Source organism: Ceratotherium simum, chromosome 6 (assembly GCF_057802395.1).
Source record: "Ceratotherium simum simum isolate JZ-2026a chromosome 6, ASM5780239v1, whole genome shotgun sequence".
Taxonomy (NCBI): domain Eukaryota; kingdom Metazoa; phylum Chordata; class Mammalia; order Perissodactyla; family Rhinocerotidae; genus Ceratotherium; species Ceratotherium simum.
In genome coordinates, this window is record NC_141905.1 from 5,755,437 (window position 1) to 5,775,840 (window position 20,404).

Here is a 20,404-nt window from a genome sequence, read left to right on the forward strand (position 1 = left end):
TGAGGCTGGGCTCCACAGGGACCCTGCCCACTGGACAGCCCTGGGGGATCTTGCGGGCAGCAGAAGCTGTTCTCGATGAGCTCAGGGAAGAAAGAAAGCCTGGTCAGTGAGGAGGACAAAGCCTCCTCCCCGATATCCATGGACCTGTGCCCAGCAATCTCTCCTGAAATACACACACACACACACACACATTCACATTGACACACTCTCATACACACAAGCACATACACACACACTGACACATGCGTACTGCCATCATCAGACCTTCTGTGGACAGACACCCAGGGACCTGTGTCTGAGGGAGCCAGCGGCACCGAGCGACTGGGCATGTGCACTCCCAGCTCCGCTACTTAAAGGTGGGGACAGACCCCGTGGCTGTGAGTTGCCATAGCTGTGACACTCGCTCCTTTGTGCTTCACTGGATACAGAGCAGCCACCAGCCCCAAGAGCAGCTCCAGCCTGGGTCCATGCTGGACGCAGGAGCAGGCAGCCGGCGGAGCGGGCAGGGGTGCTGAGGATGGAGGAAAGTTGGGAGACTGGGCACAGCTAACGTCCTGAGCTCCCTGTACCCTTGACTTCTCTGTGGGCTCAAGAAAGGACCACTTCACCTCAGGATGAACCCTCCTTCAGTGCCGCGAGTCTCTCTGGGCCCGGGCCAGGAACCCAGCTGTGTGGCCACCTCAGCCTCACCCAGCAGGTGGGACAGCTCCCAGAGCAGCGCCTCCAGCCTGGGCCAACCTCTGCCTGTCAGTCCCACGGTAAGCCTGAGGCGAGCATGTGCACACACAGAGCCTTGCCTCCCCCCACCCTGGTCCCCCTCCTGGGGACACACAGGGGCTTTGACAGGGAGAGAGAAAGGGCCTAAGCTCTGCTGTGGGACCTTGGGCATGTTACTGGACCTCTCTGAGCCTGCCCTACACAAAGAGGCCAAGAGAGGACAGTGGGGAAAATGTCCTTCCCCATGGGGAGCGTTCAAGGAACAGAAAGGCCAGTGCTGAGGGACAGGGGGCTGAGATGGCCCAGGCCTGCCCTTGGCTGCATCCACTCCTTTCTGAGGGTGGTCAGATGCCCCACATAGCCTTGCCAGAGAGGAAGGCATATCCTAGGCCTCTGGATTTCTCCTGCCCAGAGTGAGGCATTAGGAGTCTTCTGCTGCCTCCATCATCCTAGCCAGGGCCCCAGGGCTGTATCCCACCAACTCTACCATTATTTGGGGAGGGCTGAGGGTATCCTCAAGACCCAAGGGTGCTGGCCTAGGTCCTGGCCAGGATGGGAGGGCTCTGCTAGTTCTAGGGGCCAGGACAGGACAGAGACTAAACCAATCCTTTTCCTCCCAGAAAGGAGCTGCAGGGAGGGGTCTTTAAAGCCCACTGTAGTGGCCTCATAGGGTCAGGACCTCCCTGGGAGGCCTAAGCTTTCTTTTTAATGAGAGTTCTTTTCCTCTCTCTCATGCCAGGCATCAAGGTCAGCCCTACCCAGTTATACCGTGGGAGACTACGACCTCTTCTCTGAGGCTCAGGAGGGGGTGGGACACCTGAGGATAGGGGCTCACCCCACTCCACCCCACCAGAGTCCAGGGGGCCTGGAATACCATTGCTGACTGTCTTGAGCACTTGGGACAGGGCCCATACAGCGGAGAGGAACCCACCCAGGAGATGGCTCTGCCTTCTCCCCAAGGATAGGTAGAGTCACTCCAGCTACGTCCCTGCTTGCCAGACATGTGTCTGTCGGTCCCACAAGCCTCCAACAGGTGATCTGAGCCCACTCCTAGAAGCCTTACACCTCTGCGCCATGGAATAGGAGCTTGGGCTCAACATTTGAGAGACGGGCGTTTCCCTTCTGGCTCAACCACTTGCTAGCTGTGTGGGCAAGTGGCTTTGCCACTCTGAGCCTCGTTCCTCCACCTGCCCTACTGGGACCCCTAACTCTTCCTTCTCGGAGCTATTTGAAGGTGACAGGATAACGTGATGCCCTTGTTTCTCTATCTCTCCACAGGCAGCCAGGGCTCAGGCTGATGCCTGGGTCCCCTTCCCCACAGTCGATGTTCCGGACCACGCCCACTACACCATGGGCACAGTGATCCTGCTAGTGGGGCTCACGGGGATGCTGGGCAATCTGACGGTCATCTATACCTTCTGCAGGTGCCCAGTTGGTGGGGCTGGGGCCTGGGCATTAAGGGTGGCCAGCCATGCAGAGACAGGGCAGAACACACGGCAGGAATGCTGGTGCCAGCTCTGCCAGGGCACTGTTGGGGCTGGGTGGGGAAGCAGGACCAAGCCCTCAATGGTCTCAGGCCCAGGCCTTGATCTTTAAGCCCAGGGAAGGGGCCAAAAAGTAGTTCAGGGCACATACCAATTGGGTCTCAGGTACACCCTTTGTGTAGGACAGGTGTCCCTACGATATACGGGTCTTGGCCTGTTCTGCCCTGCTCTCCGTTCACCTTCACCATCGTCGGCCCCAGTGGGCATCCTTCCTCCGCCTTAAAGAGCAGCCCTGACGCCAGGGTCCTGAGTCCTCAAGCCCCTTAGCGACCACCCCTGGCTTCCTTCCCCACCTGCCCCATTTGCAGGCCAAGTGGCTGAGACACGTAGGTGGAGAAGCAAACCCCTAGCTCTACCACCTACTGGCTGAGATGACTTTGGGCAAGTCATTTATCCTCTTTGAGTCCACTTTTCTTGTCTGCATAATGGAGTTGTGATTTACTTCGTGGAGTCAATATGATGATTAAGTGAGTTCGTGGAGGTACAGTGCCAAGCAAGTGAATGTTTGAATCCTGGCTGTGCCACTTTCTGAGTCCTGTGATCTGGAGCAAGCCACTTCACGAGTGGGAGCCTCAGTGTTCTTATCTGGAAAATGGGGGCATGGATGTGAAGATGGATGGTGGGTGAGGGTGAGGACTGCAGAGACACTGGAAGAACGGGGACAGGGAAGGGTGTCCAAGGAGGAAAGAGGCGTGAGAAGCTCGTGGGAAGGCATAGTCTGAGCACACAGGAGGAGGAGCCTAGGGAGAAGCCACTTAAAGATCTTGGCCTGGGGCCGGCCCAGTGGCACAAGCGGTTAAGTGTGCGCGCTCCGCTGCGGTGGCCCGTGGTTCACCGGTTTGGATCCCGGGCGTGCACCGACGCACCGCTTGTTAACAAGCACCGCTTGTTAAGCCATGCTGTGGCGGCGTCCCATGTAAAGTGGAGGAAGATGGGCATGGATGTTAGCCCAGGGCCAGTCTTCCTCAGCAAAAAGAGGAGGATTGGCAGATGTTAGCTCAGGGCCGATCTTCCTCACACACGCACACAAAAAAAGATCTTGGCCTGGAGGAGCTCAGAAAGATGAAGAGTGTGTCCAAGGAGAAAGTGTGGGTCACGGAGAGGGAATCCAGAGGGCGAGAAGAGGGAATTTCAGATGCATCTGAAAACCAGCTTCTGCGGGGCCACACAGCAACCCTGGGAGAGGTATTGCTCTCCGCCTCGTTCTGAGGGAACTGCCCCCAGAACACAAAGCAAGAGTTGCCGCCCTGAGGGTCTCACTTCTCAGCCCACACTGCCAGGCTCCAGAGCTGTTTGGCTGGTACTTGCCGGGCAGCGGGGTGGGTCTGTGGGCCAGCAGCTTGTGCTTGCGTGCGTGCACACGCGTGCATGTGTGTGTGCATGGGCATGTGTTCGCTCATGTGTGTGTGTGTGCGTGTGTGTGTGTGTGTGTGTGCGCGCGTACAGGTAGTTGAGGAAATCTCTCCAGCAGAAGCACCTCCTGACAGCTTCCCCCGCCCACAGGAGCAGAGGCCTCAGGACACCTGCCAACATGTTCATTATCAACCTCGCGATCAGCGACTTCCTCATGTCCTTCACCCAGGCTCCTGTCTTCTTCGCCAGCAGCCTCTATAAGCAGTGGCTCTTTGGGAAGGCAGGTAGACACTTGGGGCTCCCTTTTGCTGGAGGGTGGAGGAGGGTTGTGACAGCGGATACCCACAGTGGAGGGGGCCCCAACGAGGAGGTGATTTGCTCTTCCTGGGCAGAGAGTGGGTAGCCACCCTTAATCCCATGAGTAAGCAGGAGGGAAGACTCCGGTTCCCATCCTGAAGCCTCTGCCAGCCTCTGCCAGATGTGGCAAGTAGGCAAGATGGAGAGGGACTCAGGGCTGCTTTTCTTTCTTTTTTTTTTTTTTAATTTTTATTTATTTATTTTTCCCCCCAAAGCCCCAGTAGATAGTTGTATGTCATAGCTGCACATCCTTCTAGTTGCTGTATGTGGGACGTGGCCTCAGCATGGCCGGAGAAGCAGTGCATCGGTGCGCACCCAGGATCCAAACCCGGGCCGCCAGTAGTGGAGCACATGCACTTAACCGCTAAGCCATGGGGCCAGCCCAGGGCTGCTTTTCTTGAGAGGTGGGGGCAGGAGCCAAGTACACGCCATCCCCAGACGCACCTTCCCCTCGGGAACTTGATGGGCTCCCTGCCAAGGGCTGAGGTCAGGGAGCTGTGCCCACAGGCTGCGAATTCTATGCCTTCTGTGGGGCTCTCTTCGGCATCACCTCCATGATTACCCTGACGGCCATCGCCCTGGACCGCTACCTGGTGATCACACGCCCACTGGCCACCATTGGGGTGGTGTCCAAGAGGTGGGCAGCGCTTGTCCTGCTGGGCGTCTGGCTCTACGCCCTGGCCTGGAGTTTGCCACCCTTCTTTGGCTGGAGTAAGTGGGCTGGGAGAATTGGGGTGGGGGGAGATAAGCTGGGAGGGGCACGTTCAAGGGGCAGGTAGGTGGACTTGGGTTGATCGGCTGGCAGGAAGAGCCAAGGGACTGCCTGAGCCTCAAGGCAGATGAACATTCAGGGGGCATGATGAGCAGCAGGGGAAACTGAGGTTGCACCATCAGTGATCAGAGGATGACCTGGGCTCCTATCCCTAAATACAGTGGGGAAGACTGCATGCTTCCTTGGTGGCAGGAAGCGACAGGTGCATCTAGTTTGACAGGTGCTGAGTTTGCAGCAAGTCAGATGGGCAGGGGTTGGGGTGTGAGGCTTCAGCAGGTAGGAGGGTCAGCAGCAAGGCACCCGCCCTTCTGGGGCAGGACCAGGAAGCTGGCTGAAGCCCAGGGCAGTAGGACCCTGGGGCTCTGGTGAGGTCTCTGCTCCAAACCGGCAAGAATGAGCACCAGTGGGCTTTGGCAGCTGTCTCCTGAGCTGGTGTCCCTGCCAGAACCAACTTGGAAAACTCCCCTCCACGTGCCCCGGCTTCCTCACTGCACTGGGCAGGGCTGGGCCTGGGGCCAGTGTTCCAGGACCCCAGACCCCACATCCAAAGCCGCAAGGCTGAGTGCCTGCCCCTGGATCCCAGGTGCCTATGTGCCAGAGGGGCTGCTGACCTCCTGCTCCTGGGACTACATGAGCTTCACGCCGTCGGTCCGCGCCTACACCATGCTGCTCATCTGCTTCGTGTTCTTCCTCCCTCTGCTTGTCATCGTCTACTGCTACGTCTTCATCTTCAGGGCCATCCGGGAGACAGGCCAGTAAGAGCTGGGCATGGAGGAGGGGCTGATGGGAGGGGGCTGCGCCCCTTCACCAGGGCCACCTCTGTCCCACCCCAAGGCACCCACGCCCCCTGGGCCCTCCCCGCTCCAGATGAGCAAAGACAAGCTGAGCACATGCTTATGGGGTGGGTGCCTAGATCCCAGAGTCTTCTGAGGAGGAGGCCTTTAGCTTGGTCAGGGGGCCTGCGGGGCAGAGAAGACACCACAGGTAGACCCACAGGAAGCAGCTCAGGTTGGGTGTAATGGAGAACTTGCTGGGATTCAGGGCTGCCTGCACTGGAAGGGATGGTCCCCTCCCGAGTGCCCCCAGGGGTGGTTCAGGGAGGATCCCCGACTGTGGCCATGACCCTGGCACTCACTGCAACCCCAGTGGGGTCAGACCCAGACTCTCCGCCCTTCCCAGGGCTCTCCAGACTTTCCAGGCCTGCGAGGGCGGTGGTGAGTGCCCGCGGCAGCGGCAGCGGCTGCAGAGCGAGTGGAAGATGGCCAAGATCGTGCTGCTGGTCATCCTTCTCTTCGTGCTCTCCTGGGCGCCCTACTCCGTGGTGGCCCTGATGGCCTTTGCTGGGTGGGCAGTGGCTAAGGGGCTAGGGCAGGGGTTAAAAGGGCGGGGGAGGGAACCCTGGGACAGCCTCTCCCTCCCTAGCCCAAGTCCAAACTAGCAGTCCTCACACCCCAAGTCCAGCTGCACAGCCTTGTGCTCCCCACTGGTGTGCGGTGCCCCATCCCAGCCAGTCCTGCCTAGTTCCTGGAGGACAGATGCGGGAGACCTCTGGACCACACTGGGTTTGGCCTGAGGTTCTGCGGGGGCAGCCAGGCCCTGCTGGACCTCTTGGGAACTCACGGCTCTCCTGGAGGTTCTGGCTCCCTCTTCACCTGGCCTGTGGGCACCCAGCCAGGGGTGCTGCTCCCCTCCTGCCCTCTAGTCCTTTGTGGCTACAGTGTGGGGACTTGGACATCTGCAGCAACATGGACGTAGGCTAGACTTTAGAAGCACTTTTGAGACAGTGAGAGCTATTAATCCTGGGAAGTGTTTGGGTACTTCTCCTTGTACAGAAACAGCCTGGTCCCCTCTCAGGCCCTCCTGTGAAGTTACTCTAAGGGAAGCGGGGGAGCAGTGGGCATCGGGGTTGGGGTGGGGTATGGGAAGAGCTGGGCAGAGGGCCAGGGTCATTAGGGGTGGGGAGGGTTTATTGTTTGCAGCACAGGCTCCAAGGGACAGTGAGACCTGGCGAAACCCCCTAACCTGGCACATCTTCTTCCCAGCCCCTCCCTGCTGCCCAGGCTCCTACTCACCTCAGATCAGAATTCTCCCTGGCATTGCAGTCCCTCCCACGGGACTGACTTGGCTGTGTTGGTTTGGGCTGGGCCGGGCTGGGCCAGGCTGGGCCATACTCTCAGCAGGGTTTGGTCTAGAGGAAGAAGGTTCCTGAGAGGGTGGGTGGGCTGTGGAGTCTTTGGGGGGGGGGGCAGCTGGCAGGGGGACCACAGCTTCTCTGTCCTAGGTACGCGCATGTGCTGACACCCTACATGAACTCGGTGCCAGCTGTCATCGCCAAGGCCTCTGCCATCCACAACCCCATCATTTATGCCATCATCCACCCCAAGTATAGGTGCGGCCCTCCTCCAGGCCCCAGGCCCAGGCCCCCAGGCCCCAGCCCCAGGCCCCCAGGCCCACCCTCATGGGCATAGAGGCCTGAGCCTGCGAACAGAGGAGGAGGCTGGCCATCTTTCCTGTCTCTTGTCTATGCATTGGGTGGGGGCCTCTAAGAAGCTGAGAGCAGTCAGTGATACTGGGTGGAGTCTAGAGCTGGTACAACCCCCTCTGGTGCCCCAGATTCCCAGGGGGCTCAATTGGAGGGATATCAGGGCTCTCTGGGCAGTGTCCTACCCTAACTATGGGATTTTTGGAGGCGAGGCCCAAAATCTGCAGTGCTGCCCCCTGCAAAGAGAAGCCCCCGAGACAGCGACATCCTGGAGAGTCCACAGCAGGGAAAGCTCGGTGGCTCCACTTCAAAGGCCCTGGCCAAGGCCTGGCGGTGGCTCTGGCCCAGTGCTCTCTGCTGGTAGGATCCCAGCATGGATGGCCTCCCGCACGCGAGGAACTTCAGTGCTTCCTTTTGCCTGGTGGTGTCAGTCACTCACCGCCCTGCTGAGGCAGCTTCAGGCCTCAGCCCACCCAGCTCAGAGGCTGCCCAGGAGTGTCCCAGGTCCCATTTGCAGAGATGTGACTTGGGCCAGCCACTTGAGGGCTAGAACCGACCGCCTGGCTGAACCTGCTACCCTAAGTGCCTTTCTCCATGTCCACAGCCCCATCATCTGTCTGTTCATCCCCATCCCTGTGAGCCTGTCAGTCTCCTTCACCCCAGCATCTGTCTGTCCTTCCTCATCACTTCCTGTGATTCCCAGTGTCTTTCTGTCCATTCCCATCACCCCATCGTCTGTCTGTCTCTCCTTATAACCCCAATGTCTGAACCTCCCTGTTTCCCCTGTGGCTCTCTGTCCACCCCCATTAGTCATGTACTGGTCTGTCCATCCATCCCCATCCACCTCATGTCTGTCTGTCCATCCCCCTAACCAGATGTGCTGTCCCTGCAGAATGGCCATCGCCCAGCACCTGCCCTGCCTGGGGGTGCTGCTGGGCGTGTCGGACCAGCGCACTCGCCCGTACACCAGCTACCGCTCCACCCACCGCTCCACACTGAGCAGCCAGGGCTCGGACCTCAGCTGGATCTCTGGACGGAGGCGCCAAGCGTCCCTAGGCTCTGAGAGCGAAGTGGTAAGGATGCTGGGCCCTCCCTGGCTCGCACCTCGCCATCCTTTCCTCAACCAGGCCAGCCTCTGGCCTCTGGGCAGGGCTGCCTCTGAGACTCAGGGACCCTCAGGACCCTGGGACACTGGCAGCAAGAGCTCCTCACAACCTCTGCATGGCCTTCCCATGCATCATCCTCTCAATAGGCAGGGGCACTGGGGCCAGAGAGGCGATGGGTTGGCCTAAGGTCACCCAGCAGCAGGGCCAGGACTGAACAGGGGTCCTCCAACTCCAGGCCATCTCTTTTCCATGCTGGCACTATCACAGAGGCTTAGAGCCACAGATTGAAAAGACTAGGATTTTTGGCCCTCGATGGGCCTCTGGAGAGAGAGGCAGGAGCTAGCTTAGGGCCCTTTGTTCTCAGCATTAAGTCCCCTCCTTCTGGGAACCTTGAAGATCCCACAAGATACAGTAGAAAGAGCACTGGCCCTGGAGCCCAGGGACCTGGATTCAAGCCTCAGCTCTACCACGTCCTCACTGTGTGAGCTTGGGCAGGTCACTCACCCTCTCTGAGCCTCTGTGTCCTCCTCTGAAAGGGAAAACTGTTGTCTCTACGTCCAAGACTGGCTAGGGTGCCCATGGGTAGGTGCTAACCCCGCAGTTGTTGTTGGCCCTGGGAGCTACCAGCCTGCCAGCCCTGCCTTGGGGCCTGGAGCTGCGATGGCCCCTGATGTCCCCAGGACAGCTCCCTGCACCGTGGGCTCCTGTCCCCAGCCACACTCAGGCTCCTCCATCGTTGTGTCTACAGGGCCCACTGTGGGCCTCACCAAGAGCCTCCACTGACCTTCTCCCACTGCCCGCATCCCTGGGGGTCTCAGTTGAGGCGCTGAGGAGGAGCTGTCCCTTCCCTGAACCACTGCAGTGAACGACTGCAGGAGTGAATCTTACCTGTTGACAAGGCCTAGATCCTCTTGAAGTCACACCATCCCACAAGCCTAAGAAGGCGCATGAGCACACACACACGCCCTAGCACATGCACTCACAGTTCGCAGGGATTTGCTGACGAACAATCCTGCATACAGCGTCGTGGGCCTCACCCCAGTGAATATCTGTGGGGAGGAGAGAGAAAGGCCTGGTCGGGGAGGGGGCAGGACCAAGACTGCAGAGTGTCCCTCTTACCTCACAGTGACTCTCCCACCTCCCCCAGGGCTGGATGGACACGGAGGCAGCAGCTGTGTGGGCGGCTGCCCAGCAAATGAGTGGATGGCCCCCCTGTGGTCAAGGCCTGGAGGATATGGAAGCCAAGGCTCCTCCCAGGTCCCAGGGATGGGAAGCAGAGGCTCCCCAGAAGGTGATTGGGCCCGGCACCTGTCAATCTGTAAAGGGTGGGGACAGGGGGCATGTAGCCCCGGGAGTGGCCAGGTAAGAGAGGCTTGTTCTCACGGGCAGACGCAATGCCCTCTGGGAATCACCGCCAATGCCCTCCCTGCACCTCCCAGCTTTCCCTTGCTGCCCTCGGGGGCTTGGGGGGACTCTGTGACTCCAAGATGCTCCAAGCAGGCCCCAGTGTGGTCTGTGATTGCACCTGAGTGTCTGACCCTGACGATGCACTAACACAGCAGGTGGTGGTGGCTATACCACACCCTGATGAATGTACTGCCTGTGTGTAAGTGTGTGTGACCATGAGGGTATGTGACGCGCAGCCGGTGGAGTGTGACTCATGCCGGCACATGCTTTCCGTCACTGTGACACCACAGGGCATGGGATTGAGTGTGCCGCAGAATGTCTGCCCTGAGCTGTGCGTGTGACCAAGTGCAAGTGGTGTGTACCTCTCTGTGCGATTGGAGGCTGAGCATACCTGGGGGGGTGTTGCAAGTTGTGTATGTGCTCGCTCTGAATGCCCTGAGATTAGGATGTCACCCAGAATACTTGTGGCTATTAAAAGAAGGCCAGCTGTCAGCCCAAGTGCCTATGGAACGGAATGTCGATGGCGATTAGAGAAGGCCATATTCTGGAACGCTGGAAATGCCATGTGCGCAGGACCTGAGGCTGTCCTTCCTCCTTGGCTGACAGCTCCCCACCCTGCCCTCCGCTCACACCCACACAACAGCTCCGGGCCTCTCTCGGGCTTCCCCAGCAAGCCCAGGACCAAAGGCAGCTTTCTGCCTTCCTTCCCCAAGGCTGCTCACTGCGTGTCCCAGAGAAGGCGAGCCCTGGGCTGCTCCCTACAGTTGTAGAGGCTCTCCCTCCCCCAGCGTTCCCATCCCAGGGAGCACCCTCCCCTGATGCTCCAGCCCTAGGGAGGACTCAGTGCCCAGCCCTGGGCCCGGGCACTGTGCATGGCCACGGAGGCCAGCCCAGCAGGCAGTGCCCCCCAGGCCGGTGAGGGAATGATGAAAGGCACAGAGCCTGTCCTGGAGGGAATACCGGGCTGGGGTGGGGCGCTGGGCAGAGAGGGACAGCACATCGGCAGTCACCTAACACGTATGATAAGCACTGCCATTGAGGTGTCAGCACACGGGGTGCTGAAAGCAGAGGCAAGTCCCCGAGGGCTCCCTAGGTAAGGCAGAGGTGAAGCAGGGATTGCCATGCAGGCTGGTGGGGGTGGATTAGAGGTTCAGACTAAAGAAACCGCTCATGTGAATGCAGTGGGCCACAGGGGAGCTCGGCATGTCCTGGAACACAATGTCGCCCTGTGACCCCAGGAGCAGCCAACGGACCCTGGGAGCTGGCAGTGGGGATGTGGAAGGGAAGAGGGACAGGAGGTGGTAGGAGCCGCGGGGAGGCCCCGTCAGGTGCTGGCCTGAGGGGCCTCCAGGCGTGACCCTGGGGACAGAGAGCCCTGGGAGGACTTAGCGGGGGCACTGGGGTAGGCTTGGTCAGCTTTGCAGGGTGGCTGGGCCCCTCTACAGGGGCTGGGGAAGGACAAGCTGAGCGGAATGCGCTGTCAGGAGGAGACCGGAGGAGCTAGTGCTGTAGGACAGACAAGGAGTGAGGCGTTCAAGGCTGCAGGGAGAGAGGAGGTGCCAGAGCCTATTCATGCGGATGAGGAATGGAGGGAAGGGAAGAATTGGATGGTGTGGGTGAGGAGAGCTCAGGCTGGAGTCCGAGAGCCTGGGGGACATCCTAGGGGGACGTCCTGCAGGCGGCCTTAGATATTGCCAGCTCCATCCTCCAGGTCACATTGCATGTGGTCTGGTGGACGGTCCATCCCCCAGCCAGGCCACAACCTGGCCCCTCCATGCCCCCTCCCTTCACCATTTGGTGACCCTAAGCACAGATGGTCATTGGGAGACTGTTCCCAGTGGGACATCCTTGGGTTAAACAGATGTGTGTGTGCTGTTTGTTTTCAGACCAAGGGGCTGCTCCCCAGCTTGGACCCCAGGATGTAGGGCGACCATTGGCTCCCCCTTTCTTCTGGGACATGTCCAGCTGCCTCATGTCTCCCTCATACTCACAGACCCAGGATCACCCTGTGAGCCTGCGGGCTTTGGAAGTGGACTTTGTCACCCATGCTGTGCTGGATTCATGGCCCCATACCACAAAACTCCTACCCTGCTAAGTGGTCTGAGCCCACTTCTCATCTCAGCAGCCTGCACCCCAGGCCCAGCCTGAAGAGTGGGGTCCCAGGCCCTCCCGCTTCCTGGAGTTCTCCCACCTCTCCTCCAAGGCTGTGTGCTGTGATTGTCCAGGCGATGACAATGGTGATGGCTCCGTGGGACACGTCAGTTATTTATGAGATGCCTCTGCACCCGGCCTGGGCATGTCACTGGCACGGGAAGGCCAGCACTGCATCTGCCACAGCCAGCAGTTGAAGACGAGCACAGACCTTCATGTGCTGGAAAGTGTTACCTCTAGCTTCTCCTGCAGCGTACCTTTTCCGCCGTGGCCCACGCTCTTGTGCACACATGCATTTTCGGGCACACTCTCCTATATGTACATATTTGCATGCACACCAAGCACAAACTGCACCTGTGGTTTGTTTCAAATCAGTGGTCTAAGTTCATCCCAGTGCTATGTGTCTCTGACGAGGTATAGGAAAATAAAAAACAAAGAAGGTATTCTCGGACAAGCATGGTCTCTACTTATTGGTGCTGTGATGGGAGAAAGACCTGGCACCTGGCCTCTGATGCTCACAGTAGCCTCTCTTCCTCCCCTCCCTCTGTCCCGCACCTTATGACTCTCACTCCTGAAGCCCCCATCTCAAACTGCAGGGGACAGAGTGGAGGAGGGACAAAGACCAGGCCTGCCCCCACCACCCCCCAACTCCCCGGTGAGCTGCTGTTGTCAGGAAGCAGCTTCCGCCCAGCCTCTGGGTACCAGCTGCTCTCTGGCTAGCTTTGGGTGTCCCAAGGGAGGCAGATGGAGGGAGGATGGCCTTCCCCTTTAAGAGCATCCTTCCCACTGCCCCTCCCTTTCCCCAGAGGCAGCAGCAGGCATCAGGCGGGTGCCCCAGTCCAGAGAAAGAGCCTGCAGCTCAAGGTACAGCCTAGCCCGGGGCTTCCCCTCCCTGTGCAGGGTTGCCTCCTTCCTTTCCCCACACTGGTCAGGCCCTGCTGATATGCCCTGCTGCTGGGTCCTCCCCAGCCTGGCAAGACAGACCTGGCTAGGAAAGGGGATAAGGCTGGAGTCAGCGATGGATGGGATAGAGCCTAGGGGAGGGGCAGAAGATAGTATGGGGGAGGGGAGGGTCAAGGCGCTGGCCATGAGCTGCTGGCTGGGTTGCATGATATGGGCAGAGGAGGTGGTAAAGTGGGGGAAACAACACAGATCCCTCCCTGGCTTCTCCCACTTGATATTTTTGTGACCTTGGGCAAATTACCAAATGCCCCTGTGATGTGGGGACTCCTTCTACCATGCGCACTGTACATGCCAGACCTAGAGCATGAGGTGGGGTGCTGGCAATTCACACCCAGGCCTGCACAGAGTGCTCAGGGCCCAGCTCAGGCCAGAGCCCTCTGGAAGAACCAGAGAGATACCAGCCCGTCACCTTCCTCGAGCCTCAGTTTTTCCTGCCTGGAGCTGCAGTGGGCCCTAATCTGTCTCCTGACCACACGAGGCCTTAGGTCTCTTCTAGAGAAGGGCTTCTGAAGGTATCTGGGCCCACACTGGCAAGAGTCCCGAGAGGCCCCCACCCAGAACACTCTGTCTCTGGTTTACCAGCTGAACACATCGCACACACTCCCCCCTCCCTGCCCCCTCTGGCCCCAAGTCCCAGCAGCTGAGCAAATGGCATCTTCTCCCCTCCTCCCTGCCCCCTGCCATTCCTGCGCAAAGGGCACCAGGGCCTGGCATGCGACACTGGCAGCTGGAGCTTTCCATGCTGCTGTCAAGTTTTCCAGAGCACAAATGAGACAGGAGAGCCAGGAATAATCGCTGGGCCCCTAGAGGGTCTGGAGGGTGTGGACCTGACCCAGACCTACTTTCAGATCCTGTGCTGAGGGTGCAGGCAGGTCCCCCGACCGCCCCGCCAGACATTGTAAGGCGCCTGCAGCCACTAGGAGCCCATTATCCAGCATGAGTCCCCAGCGTGGCCTGGGTTTACTCCCTCTGTGACCTTGGAGAAGTTTCTTAACCTCTCTGAGCCTTGTTTCCCACGGGCTGAGGCAACAGCCTCTCAGGATCTGAGGGGATAATGGCATGAAGAGCCCAGAGCTGAGCTTGGCTGTTCCCAGCTGCTGCTCTTATGATGATCATTTTTATGGCTGGACAACCCTGGGCCAGTTGCTGGGCTCCTGAGCTGAAGCTCTGTCCAGACCAGCTGGAGGCTCAGCTCAGTCCTAGATACCACCGGGGCTCCAAACTGGATAAGGCACAACCTCGGGTCCTCACCTGGGAGCACATGGCAGCAAAGACATACGTTACAAAGCTCTGCCCAGGCACTCAGCCATGGTCTTCTGGGCAAAGAGCTGGGTTCAGCTGGGCAGAGAGAGCACACGTCTGGGCTCTCCAGAGGGCACGGGGAGCAAGGAGAAGAGAGCAGGGAAGCAAGAGCATTATCACCAACCTGGCTGGTCCCCTATCCTGCCCCCTGGGGGGATGCTGGGTGCCGGACAGCCCTCCCCAGGGCTATATTAGCCGCGTGAGTCACGGTGGACTGGCTGGGAGGCCATGGGTGGGCAGGCACAGTGTAGGGTTACAGTCCATTTATGGGCGCAGCAGAGGGCAGATATCAGTGTCGATGGCATTCGTTCCCAGCTATTCTTAGGAGCCTCTCAGGAGCTCCACACAGCCTGGCCAGGCAGCAGGGGACGGAGCAGGCAAGGCTGAGGGTCGGGGCAGGGGCTGGGATATGGGCTGGCAAGGCGGGCGCGTGAGGGCTCTCTCACTCCACTCTTCTCCCCTCATCCGCAGACGCCGCCGCTGTCAGCACCAGCATGTCCTACAGTGTGACCCTGACCGGGCCTGGGCCCTGGGGCTTCCGTCTGCAGGGGGGCAAGGACTTCAACATGCCGCTCACTATCTCCCGGGTGAGTGTGCACTGCCCACAGCCTGGCACCCGCCGGGGTGGGGCATGCTCAGAGGAGTGTGTGTGCATCTGTCCGTCGGTCCTTCCCGAGACTTTTGGAAAGCAGAGCATGCCCCATCCCAGATCTGGGGGTGGGAATGGACCCAGCTGGATGTTGCCACAGGCCCCTGGTCTTGGCCACTGCTGTTGCCCACCTGAACTGGCCAGCCTGTTATGAGTGCGGAACTTGGCCAAGTGGTGGGTGTTTCGAGCAGAGAAGGAAATGCCAAGTTTGCAGGGCAGGCAGGCAGGTGGACAGAGAGTACAGTGCCTTCCTAAGCCCTTCCCAAGGAGGGTGGGCTCAAGGTGTCCCTAAGCCTGGAGCATCTGCCTGGAAGTGGGCAGCTGCTTGGGAGAGAGAGCACTCCTAGCATGGGGAGGGCAGGTGACAGGCAGGCGGATAGATCTGCTGGTGTTGGCTGCCCTGCTGTCGGGTCTCAGGGCTGGGCTGGGATGGTTACTGGGCTCCAGCACCTGCTCCATCCCAAACCTGAGATAATAGCCTCCTCCTCCATCCGCCTTCCTGAGCTTGCCAGGGGCCTCGCACTGGCGTCGTGGAGTTAGGCCTTCCTCCCTCACCTGCCCAAGTACCTACACACTCACTCAGCCCTGCTCTGCCTGCCTGTCTCACGTCTTGTTCCCCATGCTCCCCTGGGGAAATGGCCCGTGTGTCCTACAGTGTCTGTGGTCGGGGCACAGCACTACCTGATGGGGATGTCACAGAACATTGGAGATTGTCTGAGTAACTCTATTGCCCAGCTAGAGACACTGAAGCCCAGAGAGGTGAAAAGCTAGATCTGCTCGAGAGGAGGGGACTTTTTTTAACCACTGCTGTGTCCCCATCACCTACACCAGTCCCAAGAACACAGTAGGTGCTTAGGTGACATTTGTCAAGTAAATGGACTCCCCAGCAAGTCCAGCAGAGCTGGGGCTGAAGGCCCCAGGGCTCAGGGTGGACTGTGAGGTATGTGAGGGCAGAGACAAGCCCTGCCTAGTGGGGTGAGGCCAAGGCTGAGCCCCCACAGTGCTAGTGCGGGCAGAGGGGGAAGGCTGAGGACCTGGGCTGTCACTGGAGCGTGATGGATGGGCAGTGGTGTCTGGGCTGCTGCCCACCTGGGACCGAGAGACTGTTTCTTCTCCAGAGCAGCAGAGACTTGCCTTGGCCCTTGGCGGGAGGAGGTGGGGGGAGGGTGGCACTGAGGTGGACAGCCAGGGAAGGCCTGAAAGCTGCTTGGCAGAGGGGGCAGGAGACAATGCCCCGACTGGAGGAGAAGGCTTGGTTGTGGAACCTGATGTGGGCACTTGGGGGCCCCCAAGAAGGAGAAGCCCCACTCAGAGGTGCCATGAAGCCTCGTAATAGCTGTAGAGGCCACATTCCTCCAGGGAGGGGCACCGGCCTTCCAGTCCAGGGAAAAGGCCTTCCCTTCCATCCTTCTGCTGGAGATCTGGCTCATTCTAAACCGAGCTCATTCTAACTCCACCCCTCCAGACCCACTACCGTGGAGACCACAGGGTCCGGTACTAAAAGGACAGCCAGAGCCTCGCACACGTTGCCTGATGATATGGTGACACATGGGCATTTGAGCCCCGTGGACTCCACCCTCCCCGGGACCCTGCACACTCCCCACCCCCATGTCTGCAGGTCTCCTCCCTGTATGAGGCGGGACCATCCACCCTCACTCTCGTGGGTCCACTGGCCTCCCACACCTGGGACAGAGCCCAGATCCCCCAGCCCTACATCCTCAAGGCCTCTTGCTGGTGCTCCCTGTCCCGTCCCTGAGGATGGAAATTAGCCTCCTGGCTCAGCGGCACCCAGGATAGCCAATTACCTCACCCAGGGTCTATGTGCCACCTGGCCCCAGCTGGCCCAGGGCTTAAATTGCAGCACAGAGGCCTTAAGCTAGACAGCAGGAAGAATGTCCTCACTGAGGGGAGGGGGTGTATTGGGATGTACTGGAGTCAGTAACTAGGGGGGACTTTTAAAAATAGAACTCACAGCTTAGGCAGGGCATCGGGGGATGGACATAATGGCCTCTCAGCTTTCTTCAGGGGCACCCCCCAAATCACCAAGGCCATGGAGCAAGACGGACTGGATGCTGGGGCCTCCCCAGGGCTTAGAGTCTCTGGATAAATTCCTCTGGTGGGCCACTGATACCCTGGGCTTGGTGTCCCAGGCTCAGTGCTTCTGGCCAGGCAGGCTCTGGGACACTCAGCCTTGTCATCCCACCAGGGCTGTGGTATTTCCTGCTGGGGCTCTCAAGGCCTTTCTGCACCAGGAACTTCTCCCTCAAGGGGATGCAGGGCCAGAGCTCTCTGGAGGAACCCTACTCCCACCCCAGCCATGACCCACTTCCCACCGCTGGCCAAGGGATGCTCAAGTGTCCTGGCCTGAGCCTTTGCAACAGGGCAGTAGTGGCATACTGCAGTGGAGGATCAGCAAAGGCAAGGCCTGCTCATTCTCAGCAGGGGCTGGCACCAGAGGCACATGCACAGCAGGCAGGGCTGGAATTACCATCTCACTTCAGAGCTGGGTAAACTGAGGCTTGAATTTGTTCGTGAGCTCCTGTGTCCTTGGTAACCCCTAATTCCCATGCCTGCCCCCTGACCCCTCTGGGTAGGGAGTAGCAGAAAAGCACTGAGTGGGGCCTGTCCCTGTCTGCTGCAGCATCTCCTGTAAAAAAGCTGGCAACCTGCAGGCTGGGTGGTGGCTCCCTCTGGCCCCACAGTATCAACCTTGGGGCAGTAGCAGCCCCTCAAGGCCTCCTTTCAGTGGGTCTCAGCCTGAGGACCCACAGAGAAGCGGGTTTAAGAGGGAGACTAGGAGGGTGGGGGGAAATGCCTTTATTTATCCTGGACAGGTGCGGCTGGGCCTGCAACATGAGCTGCCCTCTCACCCCACCCTCCCCCAACCCTAGCCAGTCCTCCAGGAAGCGGGGGAGGGGTGGGAGCAGCCGCAGGGGGATTGCTCCAAAGGCCAGCCCCACCCTCTCAGAGCAGCTAGGCCAGGGGCTGGGGCCACGTCTGGGCCTTGCCACCCCCGGTGCAGGTCACAGCCCTCTGCACGAAGAGGCTTATGCTTCTGTTCAACTCAGCTGCTCACACCTGTGTCACCTTAGAAACGTCAGTTCCCCTGCTCAGCCTCAGTTTTCTCATCAGTAAACTGGGGACACTGCCTTCCCAAGAGCACGTGGGTGAGAGAGCTTTCTAACACACACTTATGAAAACACTTGAGGCCTGCTGTTCCACAGAGGCGGGTTGTGAGGATGGGGGAGTTGTGGAGCTGGGCCTGGCCCCGGAGGGCCTGTCTCTACGCTCCAAAGCCTCTGTCCCTTAGGGCCTCACCTACTAGCCCAGGGGCCTCTGCCCCTTTGCTGTGTTCGGTTCCAGTATTTATCAGACTCTCCTGGCTAGGTGGGGACGCAGAGGACGGAGGGTCCCCAGGGAGGGGGAGGGGGACAGGCCAAGACCATTCTGGGGTGGCTGTGCCGGTGATTCCTGGAATTTTGAGGCCGTCGTGCTGTTTCCTGGGCAGCGCCTAGCAGTGCTGACAGGCCCTGCTGTTTATAGCCATGCTGAAGGTCAGGCGAGCCTCCGGAGGGCTCTGCGAGGCTGGCCGGGCCTCCCCGAATCAATGAGTGGGGAAGATAACGGGACAGAGGCCCACCGCTGGGGAATGCGTTCTTAGAGGTCCCCAGCGAGGTCCTCTCTCCATATGCGTCCCCTCCCTGGTGCTCAGAGCTGTCTCTGACCCTGAGGGCCCTGAAGGGAGTGGGCATGAGGCTGGCACAGTCCTGGGGAGCAGACTCTCTAAGGCCCTGGGCCAGGACACAGGACCAGTGCAACTTCCTGGGCAGCCCCCAGGGCTCCTGGGGCTGAAGGCGTCGTGGACAGCAGCAAGTGTGAGGAGAGCAGGGCTTCCTGAGCGACGCCACAGGACCCTGCTGGGGCAGCCCTCCTGCCAGGGAGATGTCTCCCCCTCCCCCAAGTCCTCCGTCCCTCTCTGCACGGTCCCCTCGCGTCCAGGGGCTGTCCATGATAGCAAAGGCACCGCAGTGGGCCCTCCCATTCCCAAATGCAGCTTCTCCACCACTTTGGAGCCAGATTCCACCTCTGCCCAGGAACCATCCTAAGAGACACGAAGCCAACCTTGCTGTGTCCCAGTGCTCTCTGGGGCCCAGTAAGAGTGACATGTCCACGGAAGCATTCTACCGGTGACATCCAGGACACAGACAGAACTGTGGGCCTGGACAAGAGGAGAAGAGAGAGACTCAGAAGACCAGGGAAGTGTGTGGTCAGCTAGAAAGGGAACCGGTGACCCCTAGCTTTGGGCATAGGGAGGTCATTGGTATGAGTGGAGTGGTGGAGACCAAAGCCAGATGGCTGTGTGTGAGAGGGACGGGAGACTGCAGAGGGAGGACCTGCCAGTCACTTCTTAGAGAAGCCTGGAGGTGAAGAGAGGGAGAGACGTGTGACAGGAGCCGGTTGGGGCAGCTAAGGCAAGGAGAGGAAGAGACTTTTTTTAAGACTTTATTTTTTTTTATTTTTGTTTTTTTGTGTGAGGAAGTTCGGCCCTGAGCTAACATCTGCCAATCCTCCTCTTTTTGCTGTGGAAGACTGGCCCTGGGCTAACATCCATGCCCATCTTCCTCCACTTTATACGGGATGCCACCACAGCATGGCTTGACAAGCGCTGCCTCGGTGTGCGCCCGGGATCTGAACTGGCGAACCCGCAGCGGAGCGCACGCACTTAACCGTTTGCGCCACCGGGCTGGCCCCTAGACTTTTTTTTTTTTTTAAAGCATTGTTAGCTTCACAGCAAAATGGAGTGGAAGGTACAGAGATTTCCCGAATGCCTCCTGCCCTTATGTGCACACAGCCTCCTTCACTATCAACATCCCACACCAGAGAGGTACTTTGTTTCAATTGATGAACCTACATTGACACTTTATTATCACCCAGAGTCCATAGTTTACATTAGAGTTCACTCGATGTTGTACATTCTACGGTTTGGACCAATGTGTAATGACATGTATCCACCACTATAGCATCATACACAGTAGTTTCACTGCCTTGAAAATCCTCTGTGCAAAGAGATGCTTTTTGAGCATAGACCAGACTCTGACTTGTTTATTGGCCAGGATGGGGTTGAGGAGTGGATCCATGGGGGACAGAATGTTCCAGTGAGAGGGTGAGGAATGGAGCCAGGCCCCAGGGAGGCCAGACGGGAGAGGAGTGGAGCAGGGCCTAACGGTAATTTAATCACATGATGTTAAATGCACTTAGGGCTCCACGGGAAATCTCCCCGGGGTGGTCAGCCTCGGAGGGTTGGGAGGAGATGCTGGAAGTTGCACAGTTCACAGCATCTACTAGCTGCCCTTGCCCCTCATCCCACCAACACCTACACTGGCAGATCTAGAGGGGAAGGAAGGCAGCGGCCTGTCTGGTTTTGAGCACAGGGAGAGATGGCTGGGAACTTCTGGAGCCCGGCTGCCCCTCTGCTGCCAGGGAGCTGGGGAAACAGGAGCCGAGGGCATGGGCTCCAGCCGGCGCCTTGCTTCCCCGGGACCCTGGACAGAACTCCTCTTCCCTCCAGCTGATGCTCTAGGGACAGACAGCAGGCTGGCT

The 20,404-nt window shown here is 59.1% G+C and overlaps 2 protein-coding genes and 1 long non-coding RNA gene across 9 annotated transcripts in view; 2 read left to right on the top strand and 1 right to left on the bottom strand.

Annotated features, from left to right (window-relative positions):
• The first annotated feature begins 614 nt into the window (after positions 1–614).
• Positions 615–11,663, top strand: OPN4 (opsin 4). Of its 2 annotated transcripts, XM_087431796.1 has the most exons (11): positions 615–758; positions 1,996–2,141; positions 2,693–2,728; positions 3,765–3,898; positions 4,479–4,682; positions 5,327–5,498; positions 5,923–6,087; positions 7,025–7,132; positions 8,118–8,298; positions 9,479–9,622; positions 11,625–11,663. In XM_087431796.1, the coding sequence occupies exons 1-11, from the start codon at positions 615–617 to the stop codon at positions 11,661–11,663; spliced, it is 1,473 nt and encodes a 490-aa protein (XP_087287922.1). The 2 variants fall into 2 exon arrangements, with proteins under 2 accessions (XP_087287922.1, XP_087287923.1); XM_087431797.1 differs by lacking the exon at positions 2,693–2,728.
• Positions 4,207–9,501, bottom strand: LOC147916752 (uncharacterized). Its single transcript, XR_015552423.1, has 4 exons — positions 9,220–9,501; positions 6,816–6,931; positions 6,364–6,478; positions 4,207–5,505 (listed from the first exon to the last, which is right to left on the bottom strand). It is a non-coding gene; the product is annotated as an uncharacterized LOC147916752 (long non-coding RNA).
• Positions 11,664–14,648: 2,985 nt separating the features above from the next.
• LDB3 (LIM domain binding 3) overlaps positions 14,649–20,404 on the top strand; it is a 61,250-nt gene continuing 55,494 nt past the window's right edge. For all 6 annotated transcript variants that reach the window (XM_087431798.1, XM_087431799.1, XM_087431800.1 and 3 more), the window contains exon 1: positions 14,649–14,741. In XM_087431798.1, the coding sequence (XP_087287924.1) occupies positions 14,649–14,741 (93 nt within the window). The remainder of the gene's footprint in view (positions 14,742–20,404) is intronic.